The sequence below is a fragment of the Hyaena hyaena genome, unplaced genomic scaffold (genome assembly GCF_003009895.1).
Source record: "Hyaena hyaena isolate Hyena2069 unplaced genomic scaffold, ASM300989v1 scaffold_26, whole genome shotgun sequence".
NCBI lineage: Eukaryota > Metazoa > Chordata > Mammalia > Carnivora > Hyaenidae > Hyaena > Hyaena hyaena.
The window spans coordinates 1,854,592-1,873,871 of NW_024080658.1; the positions used below are offsets into that span (position 1 = coordinate 1,854,592).

The 19,280-nt window shown below is 34.8% G+C and overlaps 1 protein-coding gene across 2 annotated transcripts in view; it reads left to right on the forward strand.

Annotated features, from left to right (window-relative positions):
• The window catches only part of TAF2 (TATA-box binding protein associated factor 2), an 85,890-nt gene that overhangs the window by 44,978 nt on the left and 21,632 nt on the right, over positions 1-19,280 (forward strand). For both annotated transcript variants that reach the window (XM_039227230.1, XM_039227231.1), the window contains exons 19-22: positions 4,438-4,631; positions 5,250-5,389; positions 8,429-8,498; positions 14,841-14,950. In XM_039227230.1, the coding sequence (XP_039083161.1) occupies positions 4,438-4,631; positions 5,250-5,389; positions 8,429-8,498; positions 14,841-14,950 (514 nt within the window). The remainder of the gene's footprint in view (positions 1-4,437; positions 4,632-5,249; positions 5,390-8,428; positions 8,499-14,840; positions 14,951-19,280) is intronic.

Below are 19,280 nucleotides of genomic sequence, written 5' to 3' on the forward strand. Positions count from 1 at the left end.
TTTTATCTTGTTATTCTAACAATCAGCAAATGTTTTTGAGACTATATGCTATGATATGCAGTATACTGTGTTTAAATAGAAGGAAGAGATGGTAGATGCTGTCCAGGATATCATTTACTCATTAAACATCTATTGATCAACTGCTGTATACCACAGTTTGTTTCTGGACCCTCACAGATTCCGCCTAATGGAGAAATCAGACAAGTACAATAGTAACAGTCATCCATAGTGGAAATACATATACCCAGTTTTCTAGGAGAATTCAGTTTTCTGGTACCTTCCATAGTTATAGAGAGAATGACTCAGGGAAGTTTTGTATATGAGCAATGACCCTCAAACTGAGTCACAAAGATGAATAGGATTTTTCCCGGTCTGTAAATAGGGACAGTCTTGGAAGGTTATTCCAGGAGAAGGAACAGGACATCAAAAGACACATGTATCTGGCAGGGTAAGTCAAATTCATGAAAAGTTTAATGAGACATTACAACAGTAAAGAAAAAGTGAAAAGTATGTTTATTAAAAAATGGTGATTAATAATGAAAATCAAGGAGACCAGTTTTTCCTCAACATAGTAGAATAACATTCAAAGATTTAAGCTAAAAAGAGTCTTTAAAAAAATCAGTGCTTTGAAAGTACATTATAGTTGGTAGACTTTCTTTCCACTTTTTTTTTTTTTTTTAATTTCTGAGAGAGAGAGAGGCAGTGTGACCAGGGGAGGGTCAGAGAGAGAGGGAGACACAGGATCCGAAGCAGGCTCCAGGCTCTGAGCTGTCAGCACAGAGCCCGATGCGGGGTTCAAACCCATGAACCGTGAGATCATGACCTGAGCCAAAGTCAGACGCTTAACTGACTGAGCCACCCAGACGCCCCTCTTTCCATTTTTGAATACTGTTAAAAAAAACTTTATAAGGTTTGTTCCTAGTCTTCTGGTTTGTTTGACTTGTCATTTATAACATTCCTTTTTTCCTCTACACATGAATTTCTTTTATTGAAGATACAAGGTTAGGATTTTGGATGATAGCAAATCAGATTATATTCAGATGGAATGGGGAAATACTTTGTACATTTGTTTATGTCAGTTTTCTTGTTTTGGGAGTGTTTTTGTAATTTAATACAGGGTAGTACTTTTACTTTGTGAAGTGATTTTACTTACCTTAATTCTTTTAAACCTTACTTATTCTGTAGTTGGCAAATGAAAGCAAAACACATAGGTCGAGAGTCTAAAATTACACAGTAAGTATGATCTGAGAATTGTGCTATGAGCTGCTGCTGCCCATCTGTGTGGTGATCTTTTTAGTAAACCATGCTGTTTTTTATATTATTATACATGTCATTAATGATTTTGTAAGGTGCATAGTGATAGATTATTAAACTTTACACTTCATTATTTTTTTGCAGACCAATGTAAGACTCAATTTGTTTTAATCTTGGGCAGGCTAATCAGGTGTTTGTCAGTGGTTATAAGTTAAGATTAGCATCAGATGTATGAGATAGATCGTATTATCTCAGTTTACATTTGAGGAGATAGAAGCTACTATAGATCTACTTAGGGCAATAGTCACATATATGGCAGAACCAGGAGTTAACCCAGATCTGTCTGATATCAAAACTTATTCTCTTAAAAATTGTGGTTGGGGAAAAAAAGACTTGGTTGTCATTTAAAGATTTATAGGTTAATGGATTAAAACTTGCAGAACAGATGTGATTAGATGGATGCCTAAGACTATTGCATTGATCTGTTTGTTTTTAAAGCACCTCACTTCCAATCACAAATGATTTATTTCTGAGGGCTTTGGTTAAGGATTTGTTTTTTTAAGTTTTGGTACATAGATATAAAAATTTTAAAGTGCATAAGAAGAAATGACAGGTTTTCTACAAGTAAAATTAGAAATAAAAAAAATTAAATGCCAAAAAGAAGTTGAGAGTCTGGGGTGAAATATTTAAAAAGATTTTTTTAGCATCTCATTAATTGGCAGAGCATAAAATTCAGTATTCTGGATGAGTTAGTTTTCAAGAAGACTAAAATTTAGTCGCTTTTAAGCCTAGTTATTAACCATTTTACATAATCTTTTATGCATATGTATTTCTAATAAATCATGCATGTTTATGAAATTTGTTTTGTCAAGTGTGGTACATAGAACATGGGTTGAACTATTCCTGATTCCAAAGGGTCATTTTTAACATCTGACAGTCTTTGCTGTAGTACATTGATATTGATGCCTTCAGGGTTTTTTTGTTTTTCATAAGAACTTTTGCTGTATTGAATGTCTGCTACCCCATGTGTGTTCTGTATATTACTTCTTCTACCTTGTCTCTTAAAACCTTGAGGTGATGAGATTATCTAGCTTGTTCAATTAGGATTATAGTATCTGGGAGAATTGGATGTGGTCTGAAAGATAAATGTTAAATCTTTGATTTTCCTACTTCTCCCACACTTCCATCTCATTTTTAATTTGTAAGTTTTTTCTGTGATCTCAATACTTTGGTCAGAAACAGTGGTTAAATAAATGTTTAATAAAAGTGGTTCTTGCTTTGTTGGCAGAGTAGTTAACAGACGTAACAATGAAACGATCAGAATACTTGAAGAAAACGCATAAACATTATCTGAATAATCTATGAATAGAAATGGTCTTTTAAAATTTGAAACAAAGACTTAGAACCTGGAAAAGAAAGAGTTGATAAATGCAAAATGTTAAAATAAAATTAGCATGATATAAGTACGTGACTGTTTTCTCTGGCTCTGGAGGAAATAACTGGACTTAGAGACTGAAGCTGTAGTGATTAGTTTTGCAGTCATTAAAATGATTTGAGAGGCCCCTGGGTGGCTCAGTCGGTTAAGCGTCCGACTTTGGCTCAGGTCATGATCTCACAGTTCATGGGTTCCGAGCCCTGCATTAGGCTCTGTGCTGACAGCCAGCTCAGAGCCTGCAGCCTGCTTCAGATTCTGTGTTTGCCTCTCTCTCTGACCCTTCCCTGCTCATGCTGTCTCTCTCTCTCTCTCACAAATAAATAAAAACATTAAAAAGAATTTTTTTAAATAAATAAAATGATTTGAGACAAAGCTTTGTCCATAGTGAACATGTGTAAGCTATTTATTTTATATGTTGTGTGCCATACGTGTGTGTGTGTGTGTGTGTGTGTGTGTGTGTGATTTTTTCCCCCAGTATCTAAGCACAGAATGTGTAGGAGTTCTATCGTTACATCTGTCACGGTGAGCTGCTGGCTCCATGGGGGAAGTCCCAGAGGCAGGTGTTCCTCCTCTGTCTCCTGGCAGCTTGTGTTGCCACAGCACACTCCCCACGCTGGTGATAAAATTGAATTTACTTGTTCCATATTCAAATTCCTGGGCTAGAGTATCTGATTTGCTGAGTTTAAATCAAGCTACAGCCAGATTTTGCCGTTCAGTACATTGCTTCTCTGGGAATTGACTGGGATAAAATTAGGAATTTTTGGATGGTTATCTCTGCCTTCTCTTGCTAGAACTCCCATTTGTATGTTATGTCTTCTACATCAGCCTTATGCTTTCCTTTTTTCTTGACTTTAGATCTGCCTTTTTGCTTAGAATTTCAGGAGTTTTTTTCCAATGTTATATTCCAACATAATTTTGATTCTGCATCTCTGCATATTTCTTTCCTTCTAAAATACGTTATGCTACTGCAGGGCGCCTGGACAGCTCAGTCAGTTAACTGTCTGACTTTGGCTCAGGTCTTGATTTCACCGTTCGGTGGTTTGAGACCCGCGTCGGGATCTGTTCTGACAGCCTGCTTCAGATTCTTTTGTCCATAGTGAACATGTGTAGACTATTTTTTAAATTTTATTTGTTGTGTGCCATACATATATGCGTGTGTGTGTCTCCCTCTGCTCCTCTCCTGCGCACGCTCTGTCTCTCTCAAAACTAAACATTTAAAAAATATAAAATATGTTATGCTATTGGAAGGAATACCATGGGTTATTTTTCAAACAATGTTCAATGTAGTTGTGGCGTATTTTTCCCTTCTTTTTCTTGCAAGCTCTCTTTCCAGTAAGTTATTTCTTACCTTTTGTTTGTTCTGGTCTTTCTTTTTTCTGTTGATGCTTTCCTAATATCTGGTGATCCTTGGTTATAAATGTATGTGTGAGAGTAAATGGCTGATTTCAAGTTCTTTGTTAGCAGCATTCATGGGCTGTCATCTTCCTTGTAGAGGACACTAGCTAGTGACTGTAAAGTGCCTCACATGTGGTAGATACTGGTTGAGTAAACTAACATATTATGAATTAGTGAGTCTCTTTCACTCTTTTTTCCCAAAGTAGAACTACACAAAGGGCATAGATAAATAATTCCCAGAGAACTTGCTTAATCTATCGGATAAGTTATGTTCTGAAGTTGTAAATATTTTATTTTATTAATTTTTGAACAGAGGTGTGAATTTTGTTTTCTCGTGATTATTTTTGGCTTAGTTTTCAGACAATTATTATCGTGCAGAAATGATTGATGCCCTTGCCAACTCTGTTACGCCTGCAGTCAGTGTGAATAATGAAGTTCGAACTTTGGACAACTTAAATCCAGATGTGCGACTCATTCTTGAAGAAATCACCAGGTTTTTGAATATGGAAAAACTTCTTCCAAGTTATAGACATACTATCACTGTCAGGTATGAGGAAAGTTACTTGCTTTTATAATTATAAGAGAAATTAATTCTCATTATAGGAACTCAGGAAATAAAAGGAAAAAATTAAAATCCTATATGGTTGTACCATCACAGTTACATTATTACTGTTTCAGAGAATAGCCTTCTAAATTTTTCCCCTTGTAACTAAATACATTTTATTAATTATGTGATGTTGTATATATAATTTTTGTATTCTTTTATCATAAACACTTTCTCATGTCATCAGAAGTTCTTCATAAGCATTGTGTAATCGTTTTATCCCATTGGATATAATATAAACATCTCTGTTGTTAAGCTTATTTAGATGCCTTTTTACTTCTGTCAACTTGTTTATAAACAGCTATCAAAAAATTCTATTTCTTTAGGAGTTGGCTAAAAAGTTGATTCACTGGTTAGGACATCATCACCAGTTCTCACTTACCATATATATTATTGATTAAATTGTTGCAAAAAATTAATGCTACAGAATTAAAAGATGGATTCAAATCATATCAGTTTTTCAGTTTACTGTTAGAGATTTTAATTCCTAATGCCTGGGAAATAAGTTTGATACAAAATGCTTTTATAGAAGTATTTAACTGCAAATACTGTGTTTCCTAGTTGTTTGAGAGCCATACGAGTGCTTCAGAAGAATGGACATGTGCCAAGTGATCCGGCTCTTTTTAAGTCTTATGCTGAGTATGGCCACTTTGTGGACATTAGGATAGCAGCTTTGGAAGCAGTCGTTGATTATACTAAAGGTAATGCTTTAGAAATATATACTCATGGCGCCTGGGTGGCTCAGTCAGTTAAGTGTCCAACTTCAGCTCAGGTCATGATCTCACGGTTTGTGAGTTCAAGCCCCACATTGGGCTCTCTGCTGGCAGCACAGAGTCCATTTTGGATCCCCTCTCCCCCACCCCCCCTACAGTATCCCTCCCCAGTTTGTTCATTCTTTTGTTCGTACATTCATTCATTCATTCTCTCTCTCTGAAAGTAAATAAATAAAAAATATATATATATGCTCATATCATTTCAGAAAGAAATGTTTACTATTTAAAGCTGTCTTCATTATTGGGGTTGCATATTACAAACAATATTAGATACATAAATTTTAAATTCCTTAGAAAGAATTTTTGATAAATGTAGAACTTCTGTAAGTGAGGGAAAATAATAAAATTACAGATATCTTTGGTCTTTTAAGAAGTCAGTGTATCATTTTATAACTTTAATTATATGTTATTAAAACTAGAAGAAGATTGGGGTGCCTGGTTGGCTCACTCGGCTAAGCGTCTGACTTCAACTCAGATCATAATCTCACAGTTCGTGGGTTCGAGCCCGGCTCGGGCTCTGTGCTGACAGCCAGCTCAGAGCCTGGAGCCTGCTTCTGATTCTGTGTCTCCCTCTCTCTCTGACCCTCCCCTGCTCATGCTGTCTCTATCTCTCTCTCTCAAAAATAAATAAAACATTAAAATTTTTTTAAAAAAACTAGAAGAAGATTTTGGGGAAGTTTCTAACTCAGGACTCAAGAAAGCATCTTAGGCCTTTCAAATATTTCTATTTGTGAAAGTAGAGCGAGATACATACACAGAAGCCCCCATATGGGGATTAGGTAAGGCTCTGTGAAGTTGAAAAAAACATAAGACCAAAAAGTGAATAAGAGGATATTATATATTCAGAACATTTAAAATGATACAGGGCAGAAGAATAGAGATGAACATAAAAAATAGAGTCAGTAGAAGAAAAGTAGTAATCCAAGAAATAATAGAATACTTTGAAAGAGTGTGAATGAAACTTCCTAAGCTAGAGTCTGATAAAATTTAAAATTTGAAGGTTAGGGGAAAAGTGTGTAAGTCCTTAGGAATATCAGAACCCAGTTATTCTACAGAGTAAAAGAATAACATGGCCTGTGACTTCTTCGCAATATGAAGAGTTCAAAAGACTGTAAACAAATGGCTAACATAAATGTTTAGGGAAAACTGCAATCTTGCGTTTTCTTTTTCGCCAAGTTGTCACTGATGTAGACTTAGACTAAAGACTTAGATGTACATCTCCGGTGTAACATTCTTAAAAATAAAATTCCCAAGAGAATTTCTAGCTGACCTGGAAGTGAATCACATAATAACTCAGGATTGGTGAAAGTGTGAAATGAAAGACCTACTCATGAAGTGACTATGCCTGTAAAATAAAGAACTGAGCTTAAATATTTGTTACCATGGTTATAAAATTTAATGCAAACTTCAAAAATAATTCCTTAAAAATAACATGCAAATATAAGAAATATGTAATTTAATTTACGTCTAGAATTTCAGATTATTGTGCCAAAATATGGGAAGAGTAAAGAAGTGTGTCATACTTCTCATCTGACTATGGAAAGAGAAGGAGTGAGGGAAGTTCTTTTATAGGCATTAGTTAATTTTAACATGTTAATAGAGGAAATATACTCATCTTTATAATTTTTTTGTAAATTTCTATAGAAGTATTTGTGTATAGTCAGAAATTATAAACGAGTAAGAACAATAGGTTGTATCTCATATGTTGATCTAAGTTCAGAAAGGACGGTCATTTGTTCTTTTTATTGAGGGTTGAAATAATTCTGTCTTTTAAGAAGTGGTGAAAACAGTGATCCTCTCTCAGTCTTGTTTTGTTTTGACCTTTTACCAATTTATGAAATCTAGAAGTTCTGAGATTTACCAAGTACGCCAGTATTCTCAACCTTCTTTCCTAACGTACATGAATGATGTTTACTGTAATGTAACTACAAAGATTTCATGCATTATTACTACCTGAAATGAAATAGAATGCTAATATTATGATTTCTAAAAGAATGCTAAGTTAGTATAATTTAATTGAGAAATGCTTCAGTGTTATCCATGAATCTAGATCATTAGAAAGTGAAAAAATGGAAGATATTAGAAATAAAATTCAGACAATAAATTAGTTTTTCAATTCCTAAAAGCATAACTTGTTGAAAAGGTGAATGGAAATAGCTAACAAGAGACTTTATTGAGGTCATTTATATTTATAGCATGATTTTATGTTATGTTGAAAAGTTAAGGCTGTTCTTTAGTCTCAAGTGAAAGAAACCACTTGGGTAAAAATAATTTTTCTTATTGTATAATGTAATAAAATTGAGGTGCCACTGGGTATCAAGTTTCCCTATAATTTGATGTAAGCAAACATATTTTTCCATTTAGAGTTTCTCCTCTCTAGTTTAGGGTTCTTAATATAAGCATGATTTGCTTTATGTTTTGTTTGTCATTGATTTGAGCATTAGTGAAAAAAACACACTTGGTTCTGTTTTACATTTTGGCTATATGAATGAATAAGTTTACAAAGTGGCCTATCCTGCAGAAAATGTAAGAAGTTGCCTGCCGCTTTCAACTCTGATTTGAAGTACAGCTAAGGCATAACCCTAGATATTATGTGTAAATTCCCTCCTTGTCCTTTATTTCATTTGTTATAATTAGAAACAAATATATTTCTTAAGTTAGAGAAAGACAAATATATGATTTCACTCGTGGTCTGTAAGAAACAAAAGATGAACGTAGGGGAGGAAAAGGAAAAAGAAGATAAAAACAGGGAGCAAACTATAAGAACAAACTGCGGGTTGCTGGAGTTGGGGGATGGGCTAAATAGGTGACGGGCATTAAAGAGGGCACTTGTTGGGATGAACACTGAATATTATATGTAAGTGATAAATCACTAAATTCTACTCCTGAAACCATTATTACAATATATGTTAACTAACTTGGATTTAAATTAAATAAAAATAAATAATATATTTCTTTATTTTTCAGTGGACCGGAGTTATGAAGAACTGCAATGGCTACTTAATATGATTCAGAATGACCCTGTACCCTATGTAAGGTTAGTTTTTATGCTATGATATTTTGATTTTACAAGAAGTAAACTGAATAATTTTAGAAGATTATATATGAACAGAACAAATTTTTATTATTTTAAAAAATAGAGGAATATGTTATTACTTAATGTCTTTTTTATGTGCTTTTTAATTATTTATTTATTTAAAAAATGTTTTATTGTTTATTGTTGAGAGAGAGACACACACACAGAGTGTGAGCAGGAGAGGGGCAGAGAGAGAGGGAGACACAGAATGTGAAGCAGGCTTCTGGCTATGAGCTGTCAGCATAGGGCCCGATGTGGGGCTCGAACTCAAAAGCTGTGAGATCCGGACCTGAGCCAAAGTTAGATGCTTAACCAACTGAGCCACCCAGGCACCCCTATGTACTTTTTTAAAAAATTGGATATGATTTTGGGAAGACTTTATAAAACATATATTGGGGAGGAGGTTCTTTTTTTCTTTAATGTTTATTTTTTGAGAGAGAGGGAGAGAGAACGAGCATGAGTGGGACAGGGGCAGAGAGAGAAGGAGACACAGAATCCCAAGCAGCTGCAGGCTCTGAGCTGTCAGCACAGAGCCTGACATGGGGCTCAAACTCTCTCAAACTGTGAGATCATGATCTGAGCTGAAATCAGGGGCTTAACAGACTGAGCCACCCAGGCGCCCCCAAAAATATATTGTTAATAAGCAAAGTTTATTCCCTGCAATTTTACATACGACTTCTACTGTAAATTAAAGTTTATATAGCAGTTTGTAATGTACATAGGACATCCCTTATATACCCAAATTTATAAAATCTCTATTGATTGATTCAGTCTGTTTTAAAAGTAATTAAGAGAAGTATCTTGGTGTATCTCATTTATTCCTTTCTACCTCATATAAAATCTCAATTTTTAATATATAGACTTAGTATTTTAAAAGTATAATATATTTAAAATTTAGAAAATAAGGAAAAATAGAAGAAAATCCCAGTCCTGACATAGTAGCAGTTTTCATTGTTGTATTTCTTCTAGTCTTCATTTGCTTCACTTTTGCTGCTTTTGCAAAGTAGGATGTTCGTAGTGTATGTGAATAGGATTAAACTTTTGACTGTTTCTGTCTTCCTTTCTTTGTATATGTTAGACACTTAAATTTTTGTTAATTTGTTTTAAGATTATGACTTCATAAAATAAAATTTGAATCATTAAAAGTAACTTAGATTATAGTCCTTCCAGCTTTTTTTTTTTTAAGTTTATTTATTTATTTTGAGAGAGAGGAAGAGAGAGAATCCCAAGAAGGCTCTGCACCGTCAGTGCAGATGCCTGGCATGGTGCTCAAACTCCCTAATCATGAGATCATGACTGAGCCGAGATCAAGAGTCAGATGCTTAACCAGCTGAGCCACCAGCTGCCCTATAGTCGTTCCAGTTAGAAAGAAGAACATAGACCTAGAGCTGTTAATTTTCTTCCTCAGCTTTACATATAGGTTGGCAGAGAGTGGTTTTCTTTAAAAAAGGCAAACTGCTTTCTAAACTCAGTGAATTGCATCTGGACATGAGGAGTCCATCTAAGAGATTACAGCTCCCTAACAAAGACATTGTCTTTACCAACAGTTGTTTTTCAGGTTGGTTGTAACAGTGAGTTCTTGGTTAAGTCACCTTATTCAGTGTTTTATGTTTTATGTTTCCCTTCCCTCTTCCCTCCTCTCTTTCTTCCCTAACCCCAACCCAACCCTAACTATTTCAGATGCTTGCTGTATACATACCTTTGTATAAAGTTTTATGGTTAATTATTTCATAGTTGTTGATTTGTGGCTGTAAATTGTATTTTAAGTGATTTTTCCTTGTGATTGAGGTGTACTAAAGGTAAGGTTGACATGGACAAAAATACTCATCCATTATAAGGTACATATTCATATAAAAGAGGATAAGCAGGAAACCAGCTTCATCTCTTAATCTGACAGAGTTCATGCATTTGAAAATTTATCAGATCCTACTAATAGCAGGTAGGAACAGAAACTATAAATGCAGTGTAAACAAAGCTTATCATGTATTCATTTATGTTTTCAGTCCACAACATCAGAACTAACATTAAAGCATGTGTTTCTGAGATCATGGAATTATGTTTTGAAGACCATTTTTAGCAGATTATAATACTATGTAATATTTGAAGTTGCTCTATTTCTCACTTGTATTCTATACACTTTAAATGATTGTTTTTGAAATATTGTGAAACTGTGAAGAGCACTGTTATTTATAATCCGAATTGAAAATCTGTTTAAAGATATATTTCATGATTATATTTGACATTTTTCTTCTTAATTTCATTGTGATTCAAATGTGATTCATTTATGTCATCAGAACATAAGCATGGTGCCTTACATACATTTGATTTAGCACATGTTAAACAAGTGATTGGATGCAATTTCTTACTTCTTCCTCTAATCATACAAATGGCTTTTTTCCTCATCATGTTTGCTTAAACAACTTCATATGTTAAAGAGAAGTGCTTTTATCTTTGTGTTGATGACTGTGTATAGAAAAAAGCTTTAAGGTGTTTATTTTTAATTGTGTGGGGAAGTGCTCAATCTTTCATGTTAGTTTGTTGTTTTATTTTTTAATTTTAATTTAAATTCATGTTAGTTAACCTATAGCATAATCATGATTTCAGGACTAGAATTTAATGATTCATCACTTTCATATAACACCCAGTGCTCATCCCAACAAGTGTCCTCCTTAATGCCCCTCACCCATTTAGCCCATCCCCCCACCCACAATCCCTCCAGCAACCCTCAGTTTGTTCTCTGTGTTTAAGAGTCTCTTATGGTTTGTATCCCTTCTGTTTTTATATTATTTTTCTTCCCTTATGTTCATTTGTCTTGTTTCTCAAATTCTACATATGAGTGAAATCATACAATATTTGCCTTTCTCTGACTGACTTATTTACATTTCACTTAGCATAGTACACTCTAGTTCCATCCATGTTTCAAATGGCAAAATTTCATTCTTTTTTTTTTTTAGCTGAGTAATATTCCATTGTATGTATGCATATGTGTATATATGTATGAATGCATGTATGTTCATACATACACACATATCACACCTTTATCCTTTCATTAGTCAGTAGACACTTGGGCTCTTTCTGTACTTTGGCTATTGTCAATAGTGCCACTACAAACATTGGGGTGCATGTGTCCTTTAAGTCACCACTCCTGTATCCTTTGGATAAATACCTAGCAGTGCAATTGCTGAGTTTTAGGGTAGTTCTATTTTCAATTTTTTGAGGACCCTCCATACTGTTTGCCAGAGTGGCTGAACCAGTTTACATTCCCATCAGCAGTGCTAAAGGGTTCCTCTTTCTCCACATCTTCGCCAACATCTGTTGTTGCCTGAGTTGTTCGTTTTAGCCATTCTGACAGGTGTGAGGTGGTATCTCATTCTGGTTTTGATTTGTAATTTCCCTGATGATGAGTGATATTGAGCATTAAACTAAATAAATGCACTTGTTAAGTTACATATTCACCTGACAAATTACTAATACTTTCTTTCATAAAGTTTGCTGTTCATTTTACAGGTTTGATAAGGTAAATAATCTAGATGCATAATTGTTAAATAATTAAATCTAGGTGTACTGTTTTTAAACTAAAATGAAGTTTTTTACATTTTTGAAAATTACAGTTTCCTTTTAGTGGGCATGACTTTTAAATACTCACATAAATTTGGAAAAATATCAAATCACATTAAGAAGAAAATTAAAAAAAAAAACCTATAATTATTTCAACCAGAAACAGTTAACATTTTAGAGTTTTGTTTTACACTTATTTCTGTACGTTATGTACTTTTTACATTGATAGGAAAAACTGTTAATTATATTCTCTTAAGAATAAGTAAGATTATATTTAAACTGACATGGAATTATATTCTGGTTTTGGAATCAAGCATATGAATACATATGAATACAGTGTATCAGTCCCTCAAGAGACATACATATGTCCTGTGCTTTTTCTCATGAGAGATTTTGAACATGTTTTTGGTTTTGATTTGACTCCATTTCTTATTGATAATGATTGGCAATAGATTGGACTAGCCTACCAGGAAAATTCTCAACTCTTTAGGAAAATAATAGGATGTCTTTACTGCTATGAACTTGATGTGAACTTAGGACTTTCTCAAGATTTGCTTTAGATCTGTTCTAGTTGTCTGAAGCATATGCTTATTCTGATTTTTTATGTTTAATCTCTGTAAAATGAAATACAAAATTCTCATTGTTTTCTCTTAAACCTGTCTCCTCTGAGTATTCCTTTGGGTGTTTTGTCATTTATTTCTTTGTAAAAGCTTTTCTTCTATTATCTAAACTTGAGAGAAAAACAATTTTTGCAGAAATGTTTAATTTGATAAAAGTAACATATGTACTGATAATTATTGCTCTTTTAATGATCAAAGACATCCTCAGTGCACTCATTACAATTCATTGGCATGGCTGTCAAGAGTTTGTAATGATCTGAGTAAATACCGTAAAGTTTTATCAGCTGGGCCCTACCACTTTGGTATTTGGGGTAACTGAGAAAGCAGCCAGATAGAAACTTAAGTTTTCTTCTTAATGTGAATTAAAAGTATAACAGCATTAACATGCTCTAAAGAACAAACTCATCCATATTTTTAAAGATTATTTACCTGTAATATTGGTCTATTCTTACAGATAGATTTTGAGGTCCTTAAGGGCAGGAATTGTATTTATTATTTGCTTATTTACAAAATCATGAATATGAAGTATTCATGAAGAATCCTCTTTCATACTACCTGTCTGTAAATTGCATTTATAACCCCAGTTCACTTTTTGTTCTCATAGCTTATTAGTAGTCTTTTATACAGTCTTAAAATTTCAAAGCACAGAAAGATATTAAAGAGAGTCCATCTCTTTTAGTTTTATAGACATGAAATTGAAGCCAAAAAAGGTTAAGTGTCTTAAACTACAACTTAGTAGTTTCGCTTTCTTCCCATTTCTTTTTCAAGTACAAATCCAATTTGATGCCTTACCACCAACAGTTAAAAATAAAAACTTCATGGGTTCACCATTAAGGTTTTGCTAATCTCATTTATAATTAGAGTCTAAGTTTCTTTCGTCTCCAATTATATCCAAACATCTCATTATTCTGTGGTCTTGAATCTCTTGGGCCCAGGCCTGGCTCTTATCCCTGCATTAAGTGCTAGACTGTGGCCATAACTTCCTTGCTTCTCCTTTTCTTTCCCTGTCTTCTTTCTCTGGCATCTCCTACTCATAGCATTGGACATTTTCATTTTCAAATTTTGTTTTGGTCACATTGCCCTATTTTTAGAAGACTACAGAAGTGTTCAGGTAGCCTCTCACAGGAGGTAATTCTGAGTAGTGGAATTTAACTCTTACCCTCCATGAGGATACTTTTACTAATTAACTCTTCTGAATTCCAACTCATTTTGAGGAAACCTTTTAGTGTGGTCTCCATATTTTAAATGCTTCTGCACATCTCCATGCTTTACAAAGATACTATAATAAGGAAGTTTATAATCATTTTAGTATTTCAGGGTAGACTTCTTGGCCTGTATATGATTCCCTCCCTCCGCCTCCCCATGCTAAGATTTTTCTATTTACTCACCAGCCTGTCTTTAAAATTTTTTCTAGGTGGGGGGGGGTGCATGGGTGGCTCAGTCAGTTAAGTGTCCGACTCTTGATTTTGGCATCAGGTCATTATCTCATGGATCGTGGGATCGAGCCCTGCATTGGGCTCCACACTGACAGCGTGGAGTCTCCTTGGGGTTCTCTCTATCCCTCTCTCTCTGTCCCTTCCCTTGCTTATGTGCATGTGTGTGCTTTCTCTCTCTTTCTCAAAATAAATAGACATTTAAAAATATATCTTAAAAAATTTTCTAAGGAGAACGACATGTTCATTTAGAAACAGAATAGGAAAGGTCGGTTAGGAATACATAGAGTCAGTTTTAAAAGAGCTCGTTGTACACTACAGACTTTGTTTTGTTTTGTTTTGTTTTATCATAGCAAGTGCCCTTTTTATTTATTTTTTTGTTTATTTATTTATTTTTTTTTTACAAATAGTTTATTGTCAAGTTGGTTTCCATATAACACCCAGTGCTCATCCCCACAAGTGCCCTCCTCCATGCCCACTATGGATGTTTTAGTAAGAACAAACCCACCAGAATTATTTTAGTGGATAAACAACAATAAATATTTAGGATGTTTAAGGTAATGTCTTTTGAAATGAAATTAAACACAAAGGTAGATCTAAGAAAAAATGATAAAATAGGAAGGAGGAACTACAGAGAATTTTCAAATATTTATTTCATGGTCAGCAAAATTTGATTCTTCTTTATCTTTCAGACATAAGATTCTAAACATGTTGACTAAGAACCCACCATTTACTAAGAACATGGAGTCTCCCTTATGTAATGAAGCCTTAGTAGATCAACTGTGGAAACTTATGAATTCTGGTGAGACAGCAGTAGCTTTTAAAATTTTTTTATTATAATATTTGCATTTACAACAGGTTTTCGTACTTAAGGAACTATGGTTAATTTTTTGTCTTTTTTTTTCTTTAAGAAGGATAACTTATCTGCCTTCACAGTGGTGAGCATGATAATATTTACTAAGCATATATTCACTCATTTTGCCTCACAAGGTGATCGAGGAAACAAAAATATGAATTTGTGTGGAAATATCCCAAATGTTTAAAGAGCTGTAAATATGAGTCTACAAAGTATTATTATTGTTATTTTTATTTCAGAACATTACAGAGAGTGGGAAAATAGGTCTAGTGACCCTTCCCCAGAGGTAACCAGTTTCTTGTGTATCCTTTCAGGAAGAGCATATGTCTTTATTGTCATGCACACTGGACACCATGGTGTCTCATCACAGTTTTGCTGTCTTTGAATGAGGTTAAGGCGCAGGATAGCCTAGTAGTGCTCTTCAGTACTCGGCCCCGGAACCAGTTGATGAGGGTCAAGTCTCAGCTGAATGATTTACACAGTGTGACTTGTCTAAGCCTTTGCTCTTCCATTTATGAAATGGAGATGACGGCACCTACTTCTGCAAACTGAAAATTAAATGAGTTAATATTTGTAAAGCACAGTATACTCCAATTAAGTGCCCAAAATGTTAAATTAATGTAGTGATGACATCATTATGCTTCTCAAATATCTGAGCTGTATGTAGTTCCTTTTTTGTAAGTCATTCATATTCTTTGCCAGTTGAATTTTTGGCCTTTTCCAGTTGACTTGTAAAGGTTGTATATATTTAAAGAAAATTTGCCTTACAGCTCTGATGTGTTGAAATTGTACTACTGGTTTTAAAATTCAGTTAAAAGGTAAACTTATTTTCACTTAAAGATAAGCTGTTCCAGACAGATGGTGAGAGAGAGCAGTTGCTATTCTAATATGTGTGTTACTTCATCTTCTTACAATATTGGAAAATAACATGTCCTACCTGTTTCACTGGTGGCTGCTTCACTAAATCGCAACTAAATACTAAGTTCTGGTTCTTTTAAAAAATATATTTACCAGCATTGTGATATTAAGTAACTGCATGACTTCTGTCCCTCAGTTTCATAATCATACTGCGGTACCTCAAGTAAAGACACCATAGCAGTAAGTCAAGTAATGACACCATAGTAGATATTTCGTTGAAATATAGTCGTATGGAACTTGTCCTCAGAGTATTTGGAAAATAACACATAAACCATAGTTTATATGATAAAGCTAAATTATTTTTCTCATGGTTTGTGTAATCCCTAGGAGAATGTTTACATAGTGTTTTATATTTTGCTACCTGTGGTTACACTGAAGGACGTTATGATTACTGTCATTTAGTCCAGGAGATGAACACATAAGTTCAGGAAATTGTAAAGGATCATTTAACAGTTAATATGTGGCACAAACTATACTGTGTTGAATGTATTCTTTTTTTTTTTTTTTTTTTAATGTTTATTTTTGAGAGCGAGAGTGAGACATAGAATGTGAGCAGGAGAGGGGCAGAGAGAAGGAGATGCAGAATCTGAAGCAGGCTCCGGGCTCTGAGCAGTCAGCCCCAATGTGGGGCTCGAACTCACGACCCATGAGATCATTACTTGAGCTACGTTGGAGGCATTGTTAACCAACTGAGCCACCCAGGCACCCCAGTGTTTTGAAAGAATGCATGATTCCTTGACAGAGATGGAGTGTAACTTTGAGAAAAGCATAATGAAATACAAAGAATCTTACCACCTTCTGGGGAAGATTTCTTGAACAAAATAAGTATGCGTTTAAAATTAATGTAACAATTTCTATAAGACATTTGAAGCCCATTGGAAAGGTATGGTTATACAAATTCAAGCTCTGACTGATGCTCAGTATTTAATGTTGATAGCGTTCGGTGTGAAGCACTGTTACTGGTTTGGTTCGGAGTTCTCTATGACAGGAATGTAAACAGGACAGCTCTGTGAGGTTGCAGTCATACGCCATTGACTGCTCACCTCTTCAGAATTATAAAGAGATGGGAGCAATATGAACAGTAGGAGTGGTGCGAATAGTTAGGAGGGTTTTTTTGTTTTTTAGTGTTTTTGGAGAACAGTGGACATTAGGGGAGATGGGTTAGAGGATTGATCGTTTCTCTTCCACACTTGAGCCCCTGAGATCCACGAATGAATGTGATGTAGGAAATCCCCATTTTTTAATTTTTAAAGTTTCTTTTCTTTTTTTTTTTTTTTAATTTTTAATGTTTTATTTATTTCTAGGAGAGAGAGAGAGACAGTGTGAGCAGGGGAGGGTCAGAGAGAGAGGGAGATGCGGAATCTGTGCTGTTCTGTCAGCACAGAGCCCGACGCAGGGCTCGAACCCACAAACCGCGAGATCATGACCTGAGCGAAAGTCGGACGCTTAACCGACTAAGCCACCCAGGCACCCCTCTTTTTTAAAAATTTTAATGGTAATAACATGTTATGACGTTTTTTTCTGAAAAAAAAAGTATATTTGGAATAAACTGTGGACAGTAGGGATTTCATTATATACATTTATTTATTTCTGTCCTAATCCAAAGTGGATTTGAGATGTCTTGACTGTGCATAGTTATATAATTTGGTGAACCCATTTGAAGTAGCATAGGGAGACAGTATCATGGCAGTTAAGAAAAGGTCATCTTAGTGGAAACTAATTTGACAATAAACTATTTGTAAAAAAAAAGAAAAGAAAAGGTCATCTTAGGAGGTGGTCATCAGTTTTTAAAGAATCAAAATTTGCTTGCTTAGCTGGTTTCAGAAATTTCTCAATACAAGAGTAATTGTGGTAGGATTCATAGCATTAGAATTTTGAAAATTGTGGGGAACCTGGATGGCTCAGTCGATTAAGCATCTGACTTCAGCTCAGGTCATGATCTTGTGGTTTACAAGTTCCAGCCCCATGTCAGACTCTGCTCTGACAGCTCAGAGCCTGGAACCTGCTTCAGATTCTGTGTCTCCCTCTCTCTCTGACCCTGTCCTCCCTCATCCCCCTCATGCTCTGTCTGTCTGTCTCTCTCAAAAATAAGTAAAAACATACTTAAAAAATTATTTTTAGAAAAAAAGATTTTTAGAAAAAATATTTTTGAAAGTTGAAATTAGTATGAGAGTAAGACAAATGAACTAATTATATGAACTTACATTCATGTTCTTTTTTAATTAATATGTCACTCAATGAATATTAATACTACTCTTTTTAGAAATATAATAGGGAGATTTAGAGCTGATAGTTACCAAGAGGGACACCTGGTAACTGAGTCATTCTAATGGCCATGTGCCGGGAGGAAGGTTCTCAGACTTATGTTTTTGAGATCCTAGACTGACTGCCAGGTTTCTACTCCTCTGCTTGGTGTGTGGTAGCTCCACTTATGTTCTGGGTTGCTGCTCTGGTATCATGCCAACGGTTTTTGTTTTAAAGCTTTATTTTTTTTTTAATTAAAAATTTTTTTAAGTTTATTTAATTTTGAAAATGGTAGAGTGTGTGTGTGTGTGTGCTCGTGCAAGCAGGGCAGGGGCAGAGACAGAATCCCAAGCAGGCTGTGTGTTGCCAGCACGAGCCATTGAGGGGCTCCAGCTCACCACCAGGAGATTATGACCTCAGCTGACATCAAGAGTCAGCAGCTTAACCGACCGAGCCACCCAGGTGCCCCCAACAGTCTTTGTTTTAAAAGTTCTCACACACACGGAACTATTAAGTGTGTATGTACACATATGTACAGTTATCAAATATCTTACCCCGTTCTTTAATTTTCCCCTGTAACTTTTTCTCCCCAAAGTTTTGTTTTTAAAATTTTCAGAGCTTAGGGGCACCTGGGTGGTTTCAGTCGGTTAAGCATCCAACTTTGGGTCACGTCATGATCGCATGGTTTGTGAGTTCAAGCCCTACATCGGGCTCTGCGCTGACAGTGCGGAGCCTCCCTGAGATTGTCTTTTGCTCGCTCTCTCTGCCTTTCTTAACTCACTTGCACAAGTGCTTAGAAAAATTTTAAGAACATTACAATGAATAACTGTATTTTCATCTTGGTTTACTAGTTAACTTTTTACGGTATTTACTTTTCTCTTTCTTTTCCTTTCTTTCTTTATACATACCTCTTTTTTCCCCCTGAATTGCTTGTAAGTAAGTTGCATCGTGATACTCTTCCCAAAATACTTTAGTGTATATTCCTATGAATAAGGACATTTTTCAATATCATCATCATTAACAGTATCAATATCATTAAGGCACCCTACTCCAATATATATCTCGTATCCAGATTTCTTCAGTTGTATCCCAAAATGTCCTTGTAGTTCCCATA